The sequence below is a fragment of the Erigeron canadensis genome, chromosome 2, assembly GCF_010389155.1.
Source record: "Erigeron canadensis isolate Cc75 chromosome 2, C_canadensis_v1, whole genome shotgun sequence".
Lineage (NCBI taxonomy): Eukaryota > Viridiplantae > Streptophyta > Magnoliopsida > Asterales > Asteraceae > Erigeron > Erigeron canadensis.
This window is the reverse complement of record NC_057762.1, coordinates 44,250,607-44,271,334: the sequence shown is the minus strand read 5'-3', so window position 1 is coordinate 44,271,334 and position 20,728 is coordinate 44,250,607. Positions and strand designations below refer to the sequence as shown.

The following is a 20,728-nucleotide window of genomic DNA, read 5'->3' as shown; positions in this document are numbered from 1 at the left end:
AAAAAATTGTAGAAACTATTGAACTATAATAACCATATAAACGATATAGATAAATTCACCTGCTATTTTGAATTGTCAAAAGAAAAATCAAAAATCTATCACCTCGAAAAGGTCGTGGATGTCGAGAGCATTTAACTGGGCTGTATTACCTTTTTAAGTCCAGCCCATTATTCAAAATAAGAAAGGCTACCCCGCCACAATTTTAATAAAATTTGGGTTGTGATGAAAAGCCGAAATCAGTCATCTTTTTTGGGCTTTCAATATAGGGAAAATGATTTGCATGACTTTATCTATCTTATGTACTGTCATGTTAAAAAAAGTTATAAATTTAAACTTTTGAATTTGATAACATACATAACCCCCATAAATTTACATAATCCACCCCAAAATACACATGTTTTATTTAAGATAGATACTGCATTATTACCTAAACTTTCCCCTTCAATTTTTTACATATCACTATATATGTAAAATTTGATTCCCCCATAGGACTATATATATATATATCTATAACTCTTATAAAATAATAGTTAACCAAGCATTTTAAAGCCCTCTTGCAATCTAAAACTAATTTGAAAAATTGCCACATAAGATTTTATCTTATGTGTCAACTTCATATTTTTCTTTAAATAAACTATATATTTAGAAAACAAATGAACCTATATATGTTAAAATAAATAAATATATATATTGTAAGAATCTAAGATCTTCTCATTAGATAAAATGATAACTTCTCTTTAGTTTAAAAAATCACGTCTATACCTAATGATATTTCATTATCTTTTTTATTCAACATTTATATGAGGTTCATTTGGTTTTTTTAATGGTGATTATATAATAGTTTGCTCAGACCGTTAGTTAGTTGGAATTCTCATCGCATTAATCATTAGTGGCAATATTTAAAGTTTATAAGCTTTTTTATCACCACTAAATTATGTTCATCTTATATGAGTTAAGAGCTTTGTATAATATCATAACTTTCTGAAAGAGTTTGTTAATTCTTTCGTTCATATCACCATGGAAATTATGTACAGTTTTTTGTTTAATTCTTTTATTTTTTTTTTTGAATTTTATGATAATGGTTAATATAATCACTTTTTTCTTTTGTTTTTAACAATACAATTTTTCATTGTGATGATGAGAAAAATATTATGATGGTAGACGAATAGTTAGTTCAAAACAAGTGTATATAACAATTAGTTTAATGATTGGATAATGAATACGTTATTGCTAATTTAATTAAGTGAAACTAAATAGATTGTTCGTCCATATGTTTTTTTTACGATCATTATTGATTCATTCCATTAACTCATTTGTTCACATATTAAGTGTTTCATTAAAAAATTTTTAAGCAAGTTTAACTCAAATCTCACTTTATTGAGCACCTTTTTAAAGCAGCCGCACATCGTGCGGGTAAAAAAATCCTAGTATATATATATCACTAGAATAACACTCCGGTAAAAACACTCCTAAATTAAGAACGGTGAAAACACTTAAAAACATCATTTTGATGCACTAAAAGTCCATAAACTAACATAGTGCATAACTAATTATCATTATTTAAGTGTTTAACAACGTATTGATCTGTCAAAATCGAAAAAATTAAATTTTTTGTTGGATGCATCATTTTGATGTTTATACATCCATCTTAGATGCACAAAACAAAAAACATGATTTTTACGATTTTGATGTACCAATGTGTTGTTAAACACTTAAATAATGATAGTTAATATACATTTTGTTAGTTTTATGTACTTTTAATGCATCAAAATGTAGTTTTTAAGTGTTATCACCGTGTTCTTATTTGATTATCTCATATATCACTATATATATATATAACTAAGGGAGTTATCCAATAAGAACAAGTTAAAAATAAAAATCATGTAACAACCAATCCTAAACAACAACATCATCGCCCACAAAAAAAAGATAAATTTGACAAATTGCTTTTGCTCATAAAACGTTTAATTATTCGGTTTTCACTTTTGAGTTTACATTACTTTTCATATTCGTATTAAATTCTTTATTTTAATTTTCTTTTCACCAAAACTTATCACACAACCGTTCTATATTATTTTTCTGTAAAAATATACTATTACACTCCATGTCGTTACTTCTTATGAATCCATGCCATGTTAAAATTGTATTATTTATTTATTGGAGGCACAATTATTTCATAAATTAATTAAGGATGTACAATAATATTAAAATATACATATACATAATTTGGGATGCGCTATCATGGAATTAAGATGCATACATGTAATTATTTGCATTATTATTTATTTCTTTTTCGGATGCACAATTACTTGATAAATCAATTTAGGATGCATAATAATTAGATTAATACATAACGTGAGAAATTAATTTAGGATGCACTATCTAAAAAACTAGTGTTATACCTGGCCATTGGCCGGGGATAACCAAATGTTTGGGGAAAAAAAACCCAAAAGGAATATACTAAAATCAAAAAAAGAACAAAAGAACAAAAACACAAAAGAGAATACGAAAACTAAATGAAAAAGTTATTGAAAACTAAATATTTCATATAAAAAAGGTAAAAAACCAAATGTTTAAAAATAAAAACGAATATATAATGCAACAAAAAAAAAATAAAAAGAAATAAGATTAAAATATATATATATAACATTTGAATTAAAATATAGCATTTTAAAAAGTTATAAAAGAACAAAAGGTAGAATGTAGAAAAAGGTATAAAAAATGTTTTAAAAAAACGCAAGTTATATAAGGTTAGGGGGTAAAATAAATTAAAAAGAAACAAAAGGGCATAAAAAGGAAAGAAAAAAAAAAGGATGCAGCAAAAAAGAAAAAGAAAAAAAGGAAGGGGCAAAATGCAAAAAAAGAAAAGGAAGAAAAAAAAGAAAACGGGGGAGGAGTTTCGAACCCGGGACTTTCAACCCTACAGGTGAAGGCAAAAACTGTATATTTAAATTAAAATAGAAGATAATGTCAAAAAAACTATTGTTCACGCAAATTTAATTTAAATAGGTTATAATAGGATACACTCAACGTAATTATTAATATATTAACATGACAAATAAACTGCCATGAACGTGATTACTTATATTTTTTATTACTTGTTTTTAGTTACTATTTTGTCCTAAAATATATATAAAAAGACATATTTATCATTAATTCCATTAAATATTTTAAAAATACCCTCAATCATCTTAATCTTTAGTTTATTTCATTCAATGGTCAGAAACTGTTCTCACAGTTTTCATTTTTAACATGTTCTCACCGGAAAGCTACCATATATATGTATATAATATATGAGAGACAATCAAATAAGACCAGTCTTAAAATTAAGAACACGGGGAAAACACTTAAAAACTATTTTTTGATGCATTAAAAGTACATAAAGCTAACATAGTGTATAACTAATTATCATTATTTAAGTGTTTAACAACACATTGATCTGTCAAAATCGTGAAAATCATGTTTTTTGTTTTGTGCATCCATCTTGGATGCATATTCATCAAAATGATGCATCCAACAAAAAACGTGATTTTTTCGATTATGACGGATTAATGTGTTGTCAAACACTTAAATAATGATATTAGCTATGCACTATATTGGTTTTATGGACTTTTAATACTTCAAAATGATATTTTTAAGTGTTCTCACCGTTCTTATTTTAAGAGTGTTTTCACCGGAATGTTACCCTATTATATATATATATATATTAGGACAATCAAATAAGAACAACCTTAAAATAAGAACTCGGTGAGAACATTTAAAAACTACATTTTGATGCATTAAAAGTCCATAAAACTAACATAGTGTATAACTAACTATTAAGTGTTTAACAACACATTGAGTTGTCAAATTTGAGAAAATCATGTGTTTTGTTTTGTGCATTCATCTTGGATGCATATTTATCAAAATTATAAATCCAACAAAAAACGTGATTTTTTTTTACTTTGACAAATCAATGTGTTGTTAAACACTTAAATAATGATAATTAGTTATGCACTATGTTAGTTTTATGGACTTTTAATGCAATACCGGAGTGTTATCCTATGATTATATATATATATATATATATATAGGGAAAAGTGAAGGTGTGAGACAGCACCACCCAACTTGGGTGAAATCCCCTCACATGCTAATTTTTTAATTCATAATTTTATAATGAATAAATGATGGCCCCCTATGCTTTTCATGGATTAAAAAATTAGCATGTGAGAGAGATTTCACCCAACTTAGGTGCCTAACAGCACCACCTTCCCTTCCCCTATATATATATATATATATATATATAGGGAAAGGGAATATAAGACTGTCCGGCACCTAAGCTTAGGTGTGGAACCCCTCACATACTAATATTTTACTATTTATTGTTTAATGAATAGATGCATGGGCCCCCATGATTTTTATGGATTAAAAAAACAATGTTTGAGTGTTCCACACCTAAACTTAGATACCCGACAGCCTTATATTACCTTCCCCCATATATATATGAATATATTCATAGATAAACTCTTACGAGTCGAGTCGATTTACACCAAAAACGAGTTGACTTATTAGGTGATCCATTTTTGTTCATACTCTTACGAGTCATTATGTGAACTTGGACCAAGTCACAAGTCATAAACTTATAATTATTGTGGTTTGATAATATGTCTATATATTATATTTATTGTTACATTATTTTGTGTATTATCTATGTAATTTTGATCCTTTTATTCCATATATGGAGATAAACTGTAAGTTTATGACTTATATCTATTAAATGGTAAATCTATTAAGATAATGAACTATATATTTTTTAAAAATGTCATGACTTTTACAAATCGAGTCACGTTTAGAGTTATGAGTCAATAAATCATGTTTTCAAATCAAGTCAAAAGTTACGAATCGACAAGTACGACTATATTAGTTTGTCAGGGAAGGTCTTTTTTATATTTCTACCATACTATCCTAAACAAGTAATATATTATACTGAATAAATATTTAATTAATGCATGATTGAGATATAGAAATATAAAATGATGTTCACATCATTTTTCGTTTATAGAAAGGAAAAAAAAAGAAAAAGATCTTGCACCTTAACATTTTGAGATAGCCAAAAACACGATTAAAAATGGGTGTGTATTCTGATTTGGTTATTCAAATCCACAACTCACAAATCTTCATCTCGGTTTATTAGATTAGGTAAAAACTCGTGTTGTTTTGATGAGAAATAATGTAACTAGTAAAAAAAAAAAAGATAAATATCAAGATGAAACAATACATGTCATAAAAATGGTTTTAACTATTGAAGTTCGCAAGTGCCATGTAAGTCATGTAGGCATTCATCGACACCCTGTTAGCATTCAAAATTAAAAAAAATGTCTTTTTGTTAATTTAGGCAATCGATAGACAATACAAAGTTGATACAAAACTATATACTCCAACGCCCGTTGAAAAAATGAATCTGATTTGCGGCAGCTTTTGTAACTTTCGTTAGACATTAAAATAAAATTTAACGATTGTTAACACTCGTTAGAAAAAGAACTAACCTCATGTTAAAAATAAGCATGATTTGCAACCGTCTTTGTAACTTCCGTTTAACACCCATACATAACTCAACACGGTCATTATCGCTCGTTAGAGTTTTTTGATATTTTTTAACGAGGAACATTATTGTAAGATTATTAAAGTAATTGGTGTGTCGAATGATAGACAATAACCCAAGGAAATGAGTAGTAGATATCTAATTATATAGATTATAGAGACAAAAGGTCAAATGGTAGATAGCAAACTTAAATAGACAATACACAAAACACACGTGAAATTGGAAACTATTGTCAACCATGTAAATTGAAAGCTGCGCTTCTGCCCTCTCCTCTATTCCTATTCCTACATATATATAATTTTATTTTATTGAAAAACTATATACTATATATTGAAATTAAAAAAGCTAGGAAGAAGACAGGAAACAAAGCTGAACAGCTTCCTGCAACCCGTACCGCATGCTTACCCACTGGGGTTCAGTGCTTTGGGCTCTTTGGTCTATTCACATTTTTCCGAAGTCTAAATTTCTAATTTATTTATTTACGTTTAGTTTTGTAAATCTTTATTAAATTATCACTGGTGTTAGTTATCTTTTTTGTTCATAGATAACAATGTCACACATGGTCAACAAATAGTAATTTATTGGGATTAGTACTTCAAAATGTAAATAACTTTACACGATTTGTTATAGTAAGTATCAAACTTTAATCTTGTGTATTGTATGTAATGAACTTTCAAATTATATGCATTGCATGTATCCTTGTATACATGTCAACCATATAAGTTGTCACTTATAAGTTTTTGATTGGTCGGTTACATATAATACACAAGATTTGAAAGTTTATTAGATACAATGCACAAGATTAAAGTTCGATACTTACTATGACAAATCGTGTAAAGTTATTTACATTTTGAAGTACTAATCCGTGCAACACATAATATATTAAGCTTGTAATCAAATAAACTAACTTTTAAAAGAAAAACTCTGTACTAAATTGTGGATATAAATTATTCAAAAGTGTATTGTTATTATATTATAATTTAAAAGTAAAATGATTGATTTAAAAGGTAAAGATTGCTGCATTATTGTTATTATTTTGTTGGGACAAATAATTAGTCATAAACTCATAATATACCCGTCAATTGAGGAAGAACTCTAGTAGTAGCATTATCATCAATTCATCATAGCCTTGATATATACATATATATATACGAATACGAGTAGTGATAGTGTGATACACCTCTTAGTTTGAAAAGTCAGATGGTTAAATATGTCATTTTATTATCTCAACAAAGGCCCTCTGCTTTTTCACTGCCCTTTACCTTCCAGCTTTTGAGAACCGCCACATGATTTTCGCCAAGCCCATAAATAAAGCGATTGCCGTTAATGCCCCTCCACCGGTCCACCCCACTCTACTTTTCTTCCCTCCATCTTATTATATTATCCTACCACTTTTTGTCTTAATTGTCCAAAGTAAATGTTTAACGATAATAATTAAAAAACTTGGATAGTTTATTAACACATAGCTTTTATAAAAGAAAGTTTATTAACGCATAGTATGTAGCACTAGTAAAGTGGTTTAAATAAACGGATTATATTGTAAGACAAAAAAATTCATAAATTGTCACAAAATACTCCAAGTATTTTATGTAGCACGAGTTTGAGACAGTTATATTTGTTTTGATTATCTTTACGACTTTACCTTTAACTCTTTAAGTGAATTTTTTTCGATAGGATAAAGACAAATAAAGGGTGAATACATTTACGTAATTCTGAATTAAAATAACGGAAAATGTTCATTTAATTTTTGTTATAAGAAGGCAAGATAAATTTCAACAGTCTTTAAGAAAATGTAGCACAATTTGGAATTATGGATAGTATTTTTTAAAATGATCACAAATAATTTAAAATTTATTGATTAAAGAACTAAATGTAGTGTAAAAAAAACAAAATATCACCTTTTTTGCTATATTATAAAATTTATATTATTTAAAAGTATTTTGAGTTCCTATAATTTGAAAATTTCGTATAAAGTATGTTACTTTTCTCAAAATTTCATCCATTTAGTAAGGGAAATGATAAACGTATCACAGAAAAATGATACATATACCACAGTGTACAATTTTTCCAACATATTGTATATATATGTATTGCGCAGTTATGATAGATTTATTAATTATTGTGGTACTTTATTGAACATTTGAACTATTGAACTTAAGTGAAGTTGTATATTACTAAAATAATAAAATGTTGTATATAAATTTAAAAAAAGTTAAATATTTTCTTAAGATTTTATTTATTGTGCATAAAAATCTGTATATATCAAAAGTTAATATTTTTTAAATTTTATGATAATTATATAAATATTTTATGCAATTGGTGTATTTAACAAACTAGAGTGGTGCTCGCGCGTTACAGCGACAACGGTCTATAGCGCGTCAGATGCCGTAACGGTTTATAGCGTTCAACTTACTTTCATGAGATGTATCAATGCAAAATATAACCGTATCTATCATTAAAAAAATAAGTCTCGGATTAGGTGCAAGAACTAATTAATGAAGTACAAAAACTAACAAAAAAAGTTAACCACTTACAATTATAGGGGAGGAGGCCAGGTCAATTAAAAAAAATAAATAGTCAAAGATTAAAATTTAGTATGAATATAAAAAGGACATAATTGGCTAGTAATTTTGTGAGTTATAAAAAGGTAATTATTGTTTAAACATTTCATGATATTATTTATGGCAATTAAGATGTTTTTTCTTATCCGTATCAATATCTTCAACAATAATTTTATAATTGAATGGGGTTTTTATCACAATGAGGTTTGAAGGACAATTTTGAAATTTCAAAGACAAGGTATGTGAAGGTAGTATAAATTAGAAGGGTAAATTAGACAATTTAAAGGTAAAAAGTTGAATTGGGGAGGGGGTAGTTTGCTTTAATATGGAGTATAGATAGATATAGATACACTAAAAATTGAGTATAAAGGAAGGTTAGTGACATTGCTGATATCTTTACTTCTTTATAAAAAAAAAATCCTCATTTTTAAATTTTTTATCTTTAAAATATTCAAAATACTCTTGTTAACATTATCCATCATCATATTCAATACCCAATATACCTTTAATGAAAATAATTTACAATATCTACCTTTTAATTCCTATAATTCTTAAAATAACCACACTAACTTCCTACATTAATAATCTACACTACGTCGCAGTCACCAACGCCATCACTATAATCATTGCCGCCGTATTACGCAAGTATTTGTCTTAGTTAATTAAAGTTTAAAACGATTGTGTACATCGACTTAACACTTTAAGCAAAGGTTTTCGAGATATAGATGAAGACAAAAACAGTGGGTTTTTTCCTTTTCCATGTTCAAAACTAAAACATATATTCAAGACCAAACACAAGATATCCGAAATTAATGTTTACATTCCCCTTTTCTGGTCTCTCCTCAACTATTTCTTCTTTTTTGACACTAAAATAACAGATTCTTGTTAGCTAGTTAAGAAAAAAATGAATCTTCTTTTGAGAAACAAGACATGTGTAATTCCCATTTGGGTTTTTTCATGTTTAGCTGTGCTAGTTTTTTTACTTCCAATCAGAGTCTATGCAAGCAGGACATACCCTCCTCTTTCCTCCATTGCTGACCCTGTTCTTCCCACTGAGAAGAAACCCCCATTTTCTCAAATTCCTAAAGACAATGAAGCTCTTTCTCCAGGTAAAATGTGCATCTTTTTATACACATAATAATGTAGTCCGTAGTTGTCAAAAATACTGATGTTCTCACAAAAGGTGTTTAGGATTGAACCTAACATGGTGTGGGTGGTTAGGGAAAAGCTTGGGAGATGGTCACGGAATAGCCCGGTTAGGCTGCATACATCTGAGTCAAAAGATTAGCCTTAAAGCTTAGTTTAAATGTAGTCCATGGGCTTATAATATTATGACATTTTAATGATGTATTTATGTGACACCTTTTTGTTATATGAATTTTAATATTGTTTTACTTATAATAGTTAGACCAAAAAAAATTCCTTTGAATCTTTGCTAAAGCAGGAGTGTCAGGAATTAAAGTTGTGCACCATGAAGATTTAAATAAAAAGATTCTTGTTGCCCTTATAATTGCTTCAACTCTTCTTGCTGGAATCTTGCTGTTCTTATTTTGTTTTTGGATCTCCAAACAAAAGCATTCTGAACCCTTGAATGCTACAAATAAAATAACCAAAACCCAAGGTAATCTCTAAAGTATGATTATCTTTAATAGCATTATTATTAAATGCAGTAGTACTTTGTGTAATACTATATCTATTGTTGTGTGAATATTTATGTAGATGCTTCAAAGGGGTTGTCATTAGGGCCAATCTTTGAAAAATTTACACCTTCAAGGATTGTTGGTAAAAAAGGGTCAGTAACTGTTATCGACTACGAGTGGTTGATTTCTGCAACCAATAATTTCCATGAAGATAATATCGTTCGAACGGAAATATCTGGGCATGTGTACAAAGCTCATTTCAACGATCATTTCATTGCAGCGGTTAAAAGACTCCATAGTGGAGTACAAGATGCACAAAAAGGATTTGAGGTGACTTTTGAACTTAGAAAGCATTGTTTTCTCATAAAGTTATGATGGCAAGTTTTAATAATTAGTTTACGGTTTTTGTTTGCAGAATGAAGTAGATTGGTTAGGTAAACTTAAGCATCAAAATATCATCAATCTTTTGGGTTATTGCGTACATGATGACACGAGGTTTTTGATCTACGAAATGATGCATCAAGGCTCTTTAGAATCCCAATTGCATGGTGAATTTTCTTTACTTCTATAGAAACAATGATTTGAACTTTAGTACTTTGATTCTTCATTGCAAATAAGTCTTGTTTTTTTATAAATGCAAAAAGAGAAAGCTATACTTTGTAAAAGTGAACAACTTTAGTAATATCTTTGAATGTTTTCTTTTTTCCTTTATGCACTATACATTTATTTCAATTAGTTCATGATGGTTTTTCCCTGCTAAAAATTACTATTATATTTCAGTATTTGGGGTGGTAACAATGTAACATGTGTTAATTTGCTATATCATAGGACCTTCACACGGAAGAGCATTAACCTGGCACCGCAGAATGAAAATTGCACTAGATATTGCACGGTATCCACATTATTCATGTTTCTTGGTTTTTTTTTTTCTTCTTTTTGAGAGTAATCCTTTTTGGAACTTATGTAAAAAATAATTGATCTTAATTTTAACAGTGGACTGGAGTATCTTCATGAACGTTGTAACCCCCCTGTGATTCACAGAGATCTCAAATCATCAAACATTTTCCTTGATTCCAAGTTCCATGCCAAAGTAAGAGCCTTATTAACTCCATAACAAGTTAACTACATATGAAGAATCTAATATGATTTGCTTACCTAATTGCCTTATACTTGATCAGATTTCTGATTTTGGAATGGCTACCACTGAGCTTCTAGCCAAGAACAAAGTGAAGCTTTCAGGAATGTCCGGTTATGTCGCTCCAGAATATCTATCCGAGGGTATGTGATAGTTTCTTTTGCAATAATATGACTTGATTCAAAGTGTTCATTGTAGAGATTAAAAGTTTTCAAATGTTACAGGTAAGCTTACTGATAAAAGTGACGTCTATGCGTTCGGAGTTATACTTCTTGAGCTTTTGATAGGTAGAAGACCCGTTGAAAAAATGTCGCCGTCTTTATTTCAATCCATTGTCACATGGGTAAGCATGTTATACAATTATAATTCACTTAGCAACCTCAGACTCTCAGAGAACAAGCATTTTACTCTGTTTTCATTTCACACATAGGCAATGCCTCAGCTAACAGATCGATCAAAGCTCCCAAAGATTGTTGACCCTGTGATTAGAGATACAATGGACTTGAAGCACTTATATCAAGTTAGTACAATATACTTCAAACTTCGATGATCATACTAAAACAAATTTACCATCTAATAAATCTCCATTGAAATCATACACTTCTATGACAGGTTGCTGCTGTAGCCGTGCTATGTGTGCAACCTGAACCAAGTTACAGGCCGTTGATAACAGACGTATTGCATTCATTCATCCCACTGGTACCTGCTGAGCTTGGAGGGTCATTAAGAGTTTAGCAACCGTCAAATCAGGTCTTCAATTTTTACTGTTTTCTTTTATATATTTGTAGTTCGTATATCCATTTATTGCTTTACTTAAAGATTGTCAAATAACTTGTAGGGAATCCTTATCATATCTCCCCTCCCCATGGAAGTTTTGGTTCTAGCTATGTTTAGTGGGTTCTACATGGTTGGCAGACATGGCTAGTATGGATGTACTGTTGGCACCAACGGACAGAATTTGAATTTAAGATGGGGGAGGTAATAATGGTTTTTGGAACAGCGAGTACCATGTACATGAGTTAGCATTTAGTTTAAAAGAAGAGAGTACATGGATTCTCATGTTCTTTATTTTGTGTATAAACCAAAAAACATCCTCATTATGCCAGTCAGTCTTCCTTGATATAATTATTGAATTGATAGGGTGAAAGCTCCATGTTATCATTTTGGATTTGGTATTCACATGAATATATTCAGATGTTTCTACTCGAATCTAGTGTACACATTTGCACAAATGTACCCGAATCTTGTGTGGTTAGATTTGATGTTCCCGTAACTTTCATATATTAAACGCAGGTCTAGCTTTAACCAACTTGCCCAACACCTATGTCCGAGGACGAGGTTGTGAAATCAGGAGTTATATAACATACGAAGCGATGGAGTATATTATTTTGATATTACACTTTTGACATTTATTAGAATATACACTAGCATTGTACCCGCGCAAATGCGGCGGCGGCAATACGGTGATTACTGGTGACATGATGACTGATGGTGGTTATGATGAACAATGTAGGCTCTTGATGTAAATGTAATAAATATAATGGTTAGTGTAGTTATTTGGGAGTTGAGGGAAGGTTGATGTAATTTATTTTATTGGGTATTTTAAGTATATTAGTGGTAATAATTAAATTAGTGAAAAAAGAAGAAGATGATTTAGAAAAACAGTTAAGGGTATTTTAGTTATATTGCAATATTACATAGAGTAACTTTTAACATTTCCGTAAATAAAATGGCTATTTTTTTATATGTAAGTATAGATAAGGGTATTTTAGGTATATTAGTGGAAATTATTAAATTAGTGAAAAAAAGAAGAAGATGATTTAGAAAAAGAGTCAGGGATATTTTAGTCATATTGCATAGAGTAACTTTTAACATTTCTATAAATACAATGGACTATTTTTTTATATGTAAGTATAGATAAGGGTATATTAATAAAAATAATTAAACCAGTAAAAAAAGAAGAAGATGAGTTAGAAAAAGAGTCAGAGGTATTTTAGCCATATTGCATAGAGTAACTTTTAACATTTTCATAAATAAAATTGGCTATTTTTTTTATATATGTAAGTATAAAAGTATAGATATGCTATGTGATACTTTGTAGGAATATATATGAAATTCTTCATACCAATAATGTTTTTTTTAAAGGAAAAGAATCTGTGTGTATATGTAACTTGTCTTCAACTACTATTGTAGAAAATAAACTTTGTTTTAGTTCATTGTATGTAAGTTTTTCTCAAAATTGAACGAATTGTGTAAGAAATCGGCCGGATACCAACGTGGCACCATCAAACATCTGATATGTGTCCCAATGAGACCACTACTGAAACGACTCAACCCGAAATGACCATTTTTTTTATATATACTTAGAAAAATTTTCGGTTAGATTTTTCACTCAAAAACCAAAGTTGTTATTTTTGAAAAGTAGAAGGGAGATGGAGAGGGATTCGAATGCCATGGCCGCGAGGTCGGAGGGAGATTGGTGGCTAGCTTGGAGCTCACTGAGGGCTGAAGGAGACATGGACCGAAAGTGTAACTTGAATCTAACCGTTAGGAGGACTGTTGGTGTAAGATATCAGGCGTCAGGGACCAAATGTGTAAAACTGGGACAAACTTTTTTTTTTTCCGAGCTGCTGTGCACACCTTTTTCTTTTGTTTGTTTTTTTCTCCAATCTATAACTTTCTTCTTTTTTAGCAAAGTGAAATTTTTGTTGTTTCCAAACTTTTTTTTTGTTTCCAACCTTTTTTTTTCTCCAAACCTTTTTTTTGGCATAGTATAAACTTATTATTTTAATTATGTAATGTTTTACTTTTGATATGTAATGTGTTTTAAGTATTATGTAATGTGTTTGTTATTAATAAAACATATAAATTAAAAAAAGGTTAGTTATGTAAAATTTATAAATGTTAAGGATAAATTATTAAAATGTGAAGAAAAGGTTAAAAATTTCAGTTGCCATTAGAAGAAGGTTAGAGAGTTGAAATGAGGTGGAGTAATTTAATTGCGTATTTGAAAAGAGATGAGAGTGTTAACTCTCCCTCCCCCAAATTTAACTAAGAAAAATGAAAGATGTACAACATTGGTAGTTGCCTAGTTGGATATTTCGATAATCCTTATCCTAAAAAAATACCTACCCTGATACGACCTAATCTAATTTTCATTTGAGAATCTGTTAATGACAATTATCATTAATCAAAGGACTTGACAAATCGAAACTAGAAAGAAAGATGCTCTGGAAGAATTAAATGCAGGATTCACCTTTTTTTTTCTTGGAAGGTGAATGTAGTATTTTACCAGAACCTGCTTCGTTACCATCTCCCAAATTCAGTAAAAACCATGAGCCACAACCTGGTGCCGTTAACTCCGTCACCAACCACCCCACCTGCTCAGGACGAACAAGATACCCGTCTCTCTAATAATGATAATAATAATAATCACTCTTCACCAACTCCTCCAGCTCCAGGTATAAATCAACAAAAACCTATACTTACAAATGTATCTATACTTCATTTATTTTTTTAGGAATAAATCAGTTGGACATATTTTGCTTATATTTTCACAAATCTTTTTTCTTGATAATATATATAAACAAATAAACAGAGAGGTTTTTCTGTTTGGATTATAGATCATTTGGTGGTGGTTACTTGATAATATACTTTCTCTTTATTATTTTTGTTTTATTTTTAAATGCAAATATTTACACACATTTCTTGAAACCAACTGACTTTTTTGTTGTTACAAAATTAGGTCCTGGAAAATTAACAGCCCGGTCAGCCTTATATGAGATATGTGCGAAAAGCCATTTGAATCGTCCAGAGTTCGTTTGTTGCAACGAGACCGGTCCGAGCAATAAGCGATTGTAAGTTCTTGGACTCTATTGTAATGTCTTGAAAAAAAAGTGAAATAAAACATCTTAAGTAATGTACTTGAAATAGGTTCATCTACAAGGTGATTATTGAAATGAAAGAACCGAAAGAAGGGTTAACGTCGACAACGGTGGTTGAGTGTATCGGGAAGCAACAGTCAAACAAGAAGGCTGCAGCAGAATCGGCTGCTGAAGGACTTTTATGGTACCTACAGGGTTTAGGATATCCCAAAAAGCCTGGCCCATCCAAGACATCGAGGTGACTTATTACACTTTAGCTTGAAGCTAGTGCGTAGTTTTAAGCGTATTGATCTAGTGCTGCGTAATAATATGAAATTCTATTATTAAGGTATTGTATTTCTGCTAGAGGCCGTATGAAGCTCTCTTAGCAAATGCAATGTGATTGAACTAGTGCAGTATTAGATCGATTAAGTTTAGTGGAATTTCCATCTTGTACGCACTATATGGTTAGACTTTAGCATAATACGATCATTCTTGATATTGCGTTTGCAAGGGATATGTATCAGTTATGCATATGAAACGAACATAAGCACTTTAAGAAGTAATTTAGAGATACAAAATGAACAATAGGATACATTTCTACTGAGAGAACTGAGATTTTAAGTACAATGATTATAGCAAAAAAAAAAAAAAGAAACTATAATACATAGACTGCCTACTCTGATGACCAGTGTCACCCTTTATATAATGACCTGGTTTTATTGCGTTTTTCCCCCTTTTTTCCTAGCCAAGCGCGGATTGTCTGTTACCAATCTCGTCCACTGGACTTATTCCAAAATCTCATCCATTCATTATCTTTGGTGAGATTAAAGTCAAAAATGAAACCATCATGGAAAATAATTCTATATTTTATTTTCTCTTTGCCAAAATATTTACTTAGGCCAACTAAACTACTTTCACCTTAGTAAATATTATACTGTGTAGTGCTGTTGAATGGTATCAATATCAAGACCCTTAAGCTTCACTACTGATTCAACGTGCCCCTTTAGTGTATGAAGCTCCCTCAATCTGTAACCAGATGTACATGTAAGAAAATTTATAAAATAACGATGTTTATAAGTTCTGAGCTAAGTATTCTAGAAAGATCTTACCTAGCGACTTCAGCCCTCTTCTTGGCCTGTTCTGCAAGCTCAGTCAACTCTGTGTAATTATTCTTATCATTAAAGTTTTCCGCTTGCTCTGGGGGCTGGAGACCGTGGACTGTCCTTTGTTCCATAACCCATTGGGCCTCCCTTTCTCCCCGCCCGTAGTCCTTTTTTGTTGTAAAAGCGGTCTAGTTTTTCATCAGAACAGAAGAAAGAAAAATCAGTCAATCCAATTTAGAGTTATTGTTAAATCATGACCAAAAAGATTTATTCTACCTTATTTTGGAGAAGATTGTTCCAAGCCCTGCCAGCCAATGCATATCGGATAATAAATTTGAATATATCTAGAGGTACGTAGAAGATTATACTATAGATCCAGATGACACCAGCCCATCCCCAACCTATTCCATTAATTCTTGCAAAGTCCCAGTTTGCATAGACAGCAATGAGTGTAGCAATCTTCATAAGAAAAGGTTATCACAATATCACCCAATATGTTAAATTAGAGGTATACAGATTTTTTATTATATAACATAAAGCTCACCAGCTGTGCTATTAAAAAGGCTGTCAGGAGCAGAAGACCTGGTCGTTCAACATATGACCAACTTCTTGACCTGGTGACAAAAATAAGTGCTTGACTCACAATGCTGACTTGGAGGTAAAGAGCTGCTGTAAGCTCATAGTCCTTGTCTCTAATTGATCTTACACCAAACTTGTCCTGAACACAAACATATTATCACCTTTAAGTTCTGTTAGCATTGTGAACCATAAAAGTTAAAAGTCAATCTTACAGTGAAGAAGTCAGATTCTTGAGCTAGCCAGAAGAAAACTACCGTCATGACAGCCAAGTAAGTTCCAAAAACAATCCCAGTGAGAAAAATTTCCTTCAATTTCCATGAATCTGGCATAGGTGAAGGTTTAACCTTATCTTTTGATATTGTCATGATGGTTCCATCATTTAGAATGGCAATAATCAGAACCATGAATGGCGAGAAATCAAACTGCCAAATTAGAGCAAGTAGCATGAAACCAAGAACCACACGAATAGTGATGGAAACTGCATAGATGGTGTAGTTTTTCATCCTCTGGAAAATTGCTCGGCTAGTAAGTACTGCACTAACAATCACACTTAGTCCTGGCTCAGTCAAGACTATGTCAGATGCACTCCGGGCTGCATCGGTTGCATCGGCAACCGCTATACCAATATCAGCCCGTTTTAGTGCTGGTGCGTCGTTGACACCATCTCCTGTCATCCCACATATATGCTTTCTCTCTTGTAGCTTCTTCACTATCTCATACTTGTGCTCTGTATTCAGTGCGTTATAAATTATTTTACACATGATGACATATATAGTAAAGGACATAAATGTGTCTGCTTACCAGGAAAAACACCCGCAAAACCATCAGCCTTTTCGATTAGCTCCTCAATAGGGATGTTAGCAATAGCTGCATCTTTGTTTTGGCCAAGAAGGGATGAAGAGGGATACATGTTTGTTCCCATTCCAAGCCTCCGGCCCGTCTCTTTGCCAATGGCTAGCTGGTCACCTGTGATCATCTTCACATTAACACCAAGGTGCAGGGCCCGTCGTATTGTTTCGGCGCTATCATGCCTTGGCGGGTCAAAAAGTGGCAAGAGACCAACAAACTCCCAAGGTCCGCCAGAACTCTCTTTATTTTTTTCAGGTACCGGCTGCATAACACCCAACAAAACCACTATCTTAGATCAAATGAACAAAGCTTCATAGATTAGAAATAGAGGGGTGATATGGCTGGACGGTAAAGGGTAAAGTTTAAGTTCCAACAGATATAGGTCGGGTTGAATTGATTTAGGGCACGTCTCTAGTTTATTTTTAATAAATAGTTAATGCATTAGATATATTAGCAACCACCTCCAAGGTGGCCTTGTTTGAATCTCCCTAGGTAGATATTTTGTGGGAAGCAAATGGCAAGGAATCTCCCTGTCATACCAATTACATTTGAACAGGGAAACCTCCTCCGTTTACCAGCATTGGAATTTATTTGCAAAACTATATCGTTACAATAATAATCTAAATCTTTTTGATGCAACAACTTGGGAGGTTGTATACATTAGAAACATTCTGGGAAGTCCTCTCTTATTTTAGCTGACCCTTAGGATAGAAATCATGACCCGGTCAATCTGTTCATGAATAAATCTGTCGAAGTTTCATATTGAATAAAAAATTTAGAAACTTGCCTGTTGACAAACAGCAAGAGAACGAAGTCCACGCTCAGCAAACTTGTCGATGATGTCGAAAACCTTATTCTTAGCTTCATCTTTTAGGTTGCAGAGATCCACAATCTGACAGCTTCAAGTTACTATTTTAGTATCAAGCCAAATAGGTTTTGATTGTATGTTTAGAGCTACAATAGAATTTAATTTATTTTACCTGTTCGGGTGCACCTTTGCTCACTCGTTGCCAATTTCCGTTTTGATCTATATATGTTATTGCCGTTCGTTTATCTACAGGATTAAATGGCAGAAAATGTACCTCGGTGATCCCCGCTCTTGCCTAAATTAACATAACAATGAAGCTGTTTGGTCACTAGATATAGACATTTCATTGTATATATGGTTATATACTTATATATCTTTACCTCTTTGGGATCAGCAAGCATTCCTACAATGCAAGCATCAATTGCATCCTGATTTTCCACTCTTGAAGACCTTGCTCCTAATAGAATCACCATCTCCTTATCCATATCCTTTACAAAACACTGGAGACAAAAAAAAAGGTTAAAGACTTCATTCTTTCTTGTTAGAATCTGTGTTTAGACCTGACCATGATCACTCACCTCAATAAGAGTTTTATCAACTGTGAGCTTGTTAAGGGTGAGAGTGCCAGTCTTGTCACTACACAATACATCCATCCCAGCCATTTCTTCAATGGCTGTCATCCTCTTGGTGATAGCACCTTGCTGCGATAACTTGTGGGACCCAATAGCCATTGTCACCGACAAGACAGTTGGCATTGCAATTGGAATCCCTCCAATAAGCAGAACCAACAAATTGTCGATTCCGTTTCTGTAAGACCGTTTCTGAATTGGGTACATCACCACTATTTCTATTATGAGTCCAACTGCAATTGAGCATATACAGAAGTTCCCAATGGCCGTTAACACCTAAAGCAAAGTAGAAGAAACCAAATGTATTATAACAAGTGTCACACCACTGGCATATGGATGTGGTTATTTCATCTTTTTAGTATAAATGGGTCAATTTGGGAGGTAAAATAAACTTAAAAATGTAACCAGTCAAAATTTAACTATAGTGTAATTTTAATTAATGAAACATATTATTTAAGCACCAATTATATAAGTATAAGTTTTTGGCATAAAGTGTTTTGGGTCAACCTAGCCTATTTCAATATGTATGAACTGCTACTCATTTTGACTATTATCCAACCCACCCATTTTACTGCATATATGAAGTACCTTCTGGAAGTGGCCAACTTGATTTGTACTATCGACTAAGTGAGCAGCCTTGCCAAAGAATGTGTGGACTCCCGTAGCAATCACAACAGCTTCAATCTCACCCTGTTTGCATGTTGAACCCGAAAATACACTATCCCCGCTTTTCTTAGTTACTGGCAATGACTCGCCCGTCAATGCAGCCTGATCAATTTTGAGTGGGTCCCCTTCTAAAAGACGTGCATCGGCTGGGACAATATCCCCAAGCTTGATGCTAATGATATCTCCGGGTACAAGGTACTCGGCTTCATCTTCAGCCCATTTTCCGTCCCTTAAGAGCTTTGTCTTAGGAGCAAGACCTGCCATTAATGCTGCTGCAGCGTTTCCTGCATTGTTTTCCTCTATGAAACTAATGGTGGAGTTGATTAATAGCAGTGTTGTAATTCCAACAAAATCTTGCCAATCTGGTGGCTTCCCCTGAAATTATTATTTCACTGACTCATCACATATATGTAATAGGTATATATATCGATGTATATAAATATATAAAATAGAGAGACCCCTCCGTTAGCCAAGACAATGGCCATAATAGCAGCAGCCTCCATGACCCATGAAAGAGGATTCCACATAAACCCCAAGAACTTGAGGAGTTTACTTTCCTGCATTAGTGTTATTGTAAATTATCAATCTGAGTTGGTAATATATAGGGTAGACTGTAACTTGCTACTTATTTTATTTTATGGATATATGCAACATATTCTTTTAACCATTAACAAAATTGCTTACTTTGATTAGAATGGTAATTATGTCGGATTAAGTGATTAAAATATAACGTCTTCCATGTATCCTATGGTACATTATGTCTTCCAATGAAATTATTTTTCTTGCTGTAAATCGGGATAATGGTTAACCTTTTTCTCCTCTAGCTTATTTGGGCCGAATATTCCGAGCCTTCTCTTGCCTTCTTCGTTTGTCAATCCCTCTTTTGTGCATTTCAATTGACTAAATAACTCATCCATCGGCATATGTTCCTGTAATCATACAAACCAATGAACCATATATTGTTAATCATTCACATTCTTGCCAACATGTGAATCCCTTTACGACTAATATAACTGTACAAAAAAGATATACGGAAAGGTCATACAAGATCTACGGTTTCCTTCATGATATCGTCCCAGGTGATTCCCTCACTCTCTGCCATTGTTGAGTCTCAAGAAAGCTCTGTGCAAGCTTGTGGGCAGAAAGGGAGATAGTAAGTTTGTAAATAATAAAAGTATGATACAGAGGTAGAATAGGAGAAGATGTTAGAGTAATTTACGTAGTATTTTACCATCACAATTTACATGCATATTATGTGTGTATATATACACCTGTTTACCTATTCAAACTAGTGGATGTTAATCAGGAGAA

The 20,728-nt window shown here is 31.9% G+C and overlaps 3 protein-coding genes across 4 annotated transcripts; 2 read left to right on the top strand and 1 right to left on the bottom strand.

Annotated features, from left to right (window-relative positions):
• The first annotated feature begins 8,951 nt into the window (after window positions 1-8,951).
• LOC122588794 (probable receptor-like protein kinase At1g80640) lies at window positions 8,952-12,126 on the top strand. 2 transcript variants are annotated; one of them, XM_043761000.1, is made up of 11 exons: window positions 8,952-9,251; window positions 9,587-9,763; window positions 9,862-10,112; window positions 10,198-10,330; window positions 10,611-10,674; window positions 10,776-10,872; window positions 10,961-11,060; window positions 11,142-11,260; window positions 11,348-11,437; window positions 11,530-11,667; window positions 11,756-12,126. In XM_043761000.1, the coding sequence occupies exons 1-10, from the start codon at window positions 9,047-9,049 to the stop codon at window positions 11,650-11,652; spliced, it is 1,359 nt and encodes a 452-aa protein (XP_043616935.1). In that variant the 5' UTR covers window positions 8,952-9,046; the 3' UTR covers window positions 11,653-11,667; window positions 11,756-12,126. The 2 variants fall into 2 exon arrangements, with proteins under 2 accessions (XP_043616935.1, XP_043616934.1); XM_043760999.1 differs by having other exon boundaries at window positions 9,584-9,763.
• A 1,894-nt stretch (window positions 12,127-14,020) lies between these two features.
• Window positions 14,021-15,279, top strand: LOC122587021 (ribonuclease 3-like protein 1). Its single transcript, XM_043759081.1, has 3 exons — window positions 14,021-14,378; window positions 14,663-14,774; window positions 14,851-15,279. Exons 1-3 carry the CDS (start codon window positions 14,252-14,254, stop codon window positions 15,041-15,043), a joined length of 432 nt encoding a protein of 143 aa, XP_043615016.1. The 5' UTR covers window positions 14,021-14,251; the 3' UTR covers window positions 15,044-15,279.
• A 152-nt stretch (window positions 15,280-15,431) lies between these two features.
• Window positions 15,432-20,634, bottom strand: LOC122587022 (plasma membrane ATPase-like). Its single transcript, XM_043759082.1, has 14 exons — window positions 20,463-20,634; window positions 20,227-20,346; window positions 19,876-19,974; window positions 19,340-19,792; window positions 18,701-19,027; window positions 18,503-18,622; window positions 18,295-18,417; window positions 18,102-18,206; window positions 17,267-17,576; window positions 16,678-17,192; window positions 16,431-16,604; window positions 16,163-16,345; window positions 15,893-16,074; window positions 15,432-15,809 (listed from the first exon to the last, which is right to left on the bottom strand). Exons 1-14 carry the CDS (start codon window positions 20,517-20,519, stop codon window positions 15,713-15,715), a joined length of 2,865 nt encoding a protein of 954 aa, XP_043615017.1. The 5' UTR covers window positions 20,520-20,634; the 3' UTR covers window positions 15,432-15,712.
• Between the last annotated feature and the right edge of the window lie 94 nt (window positions 20,635-20,728).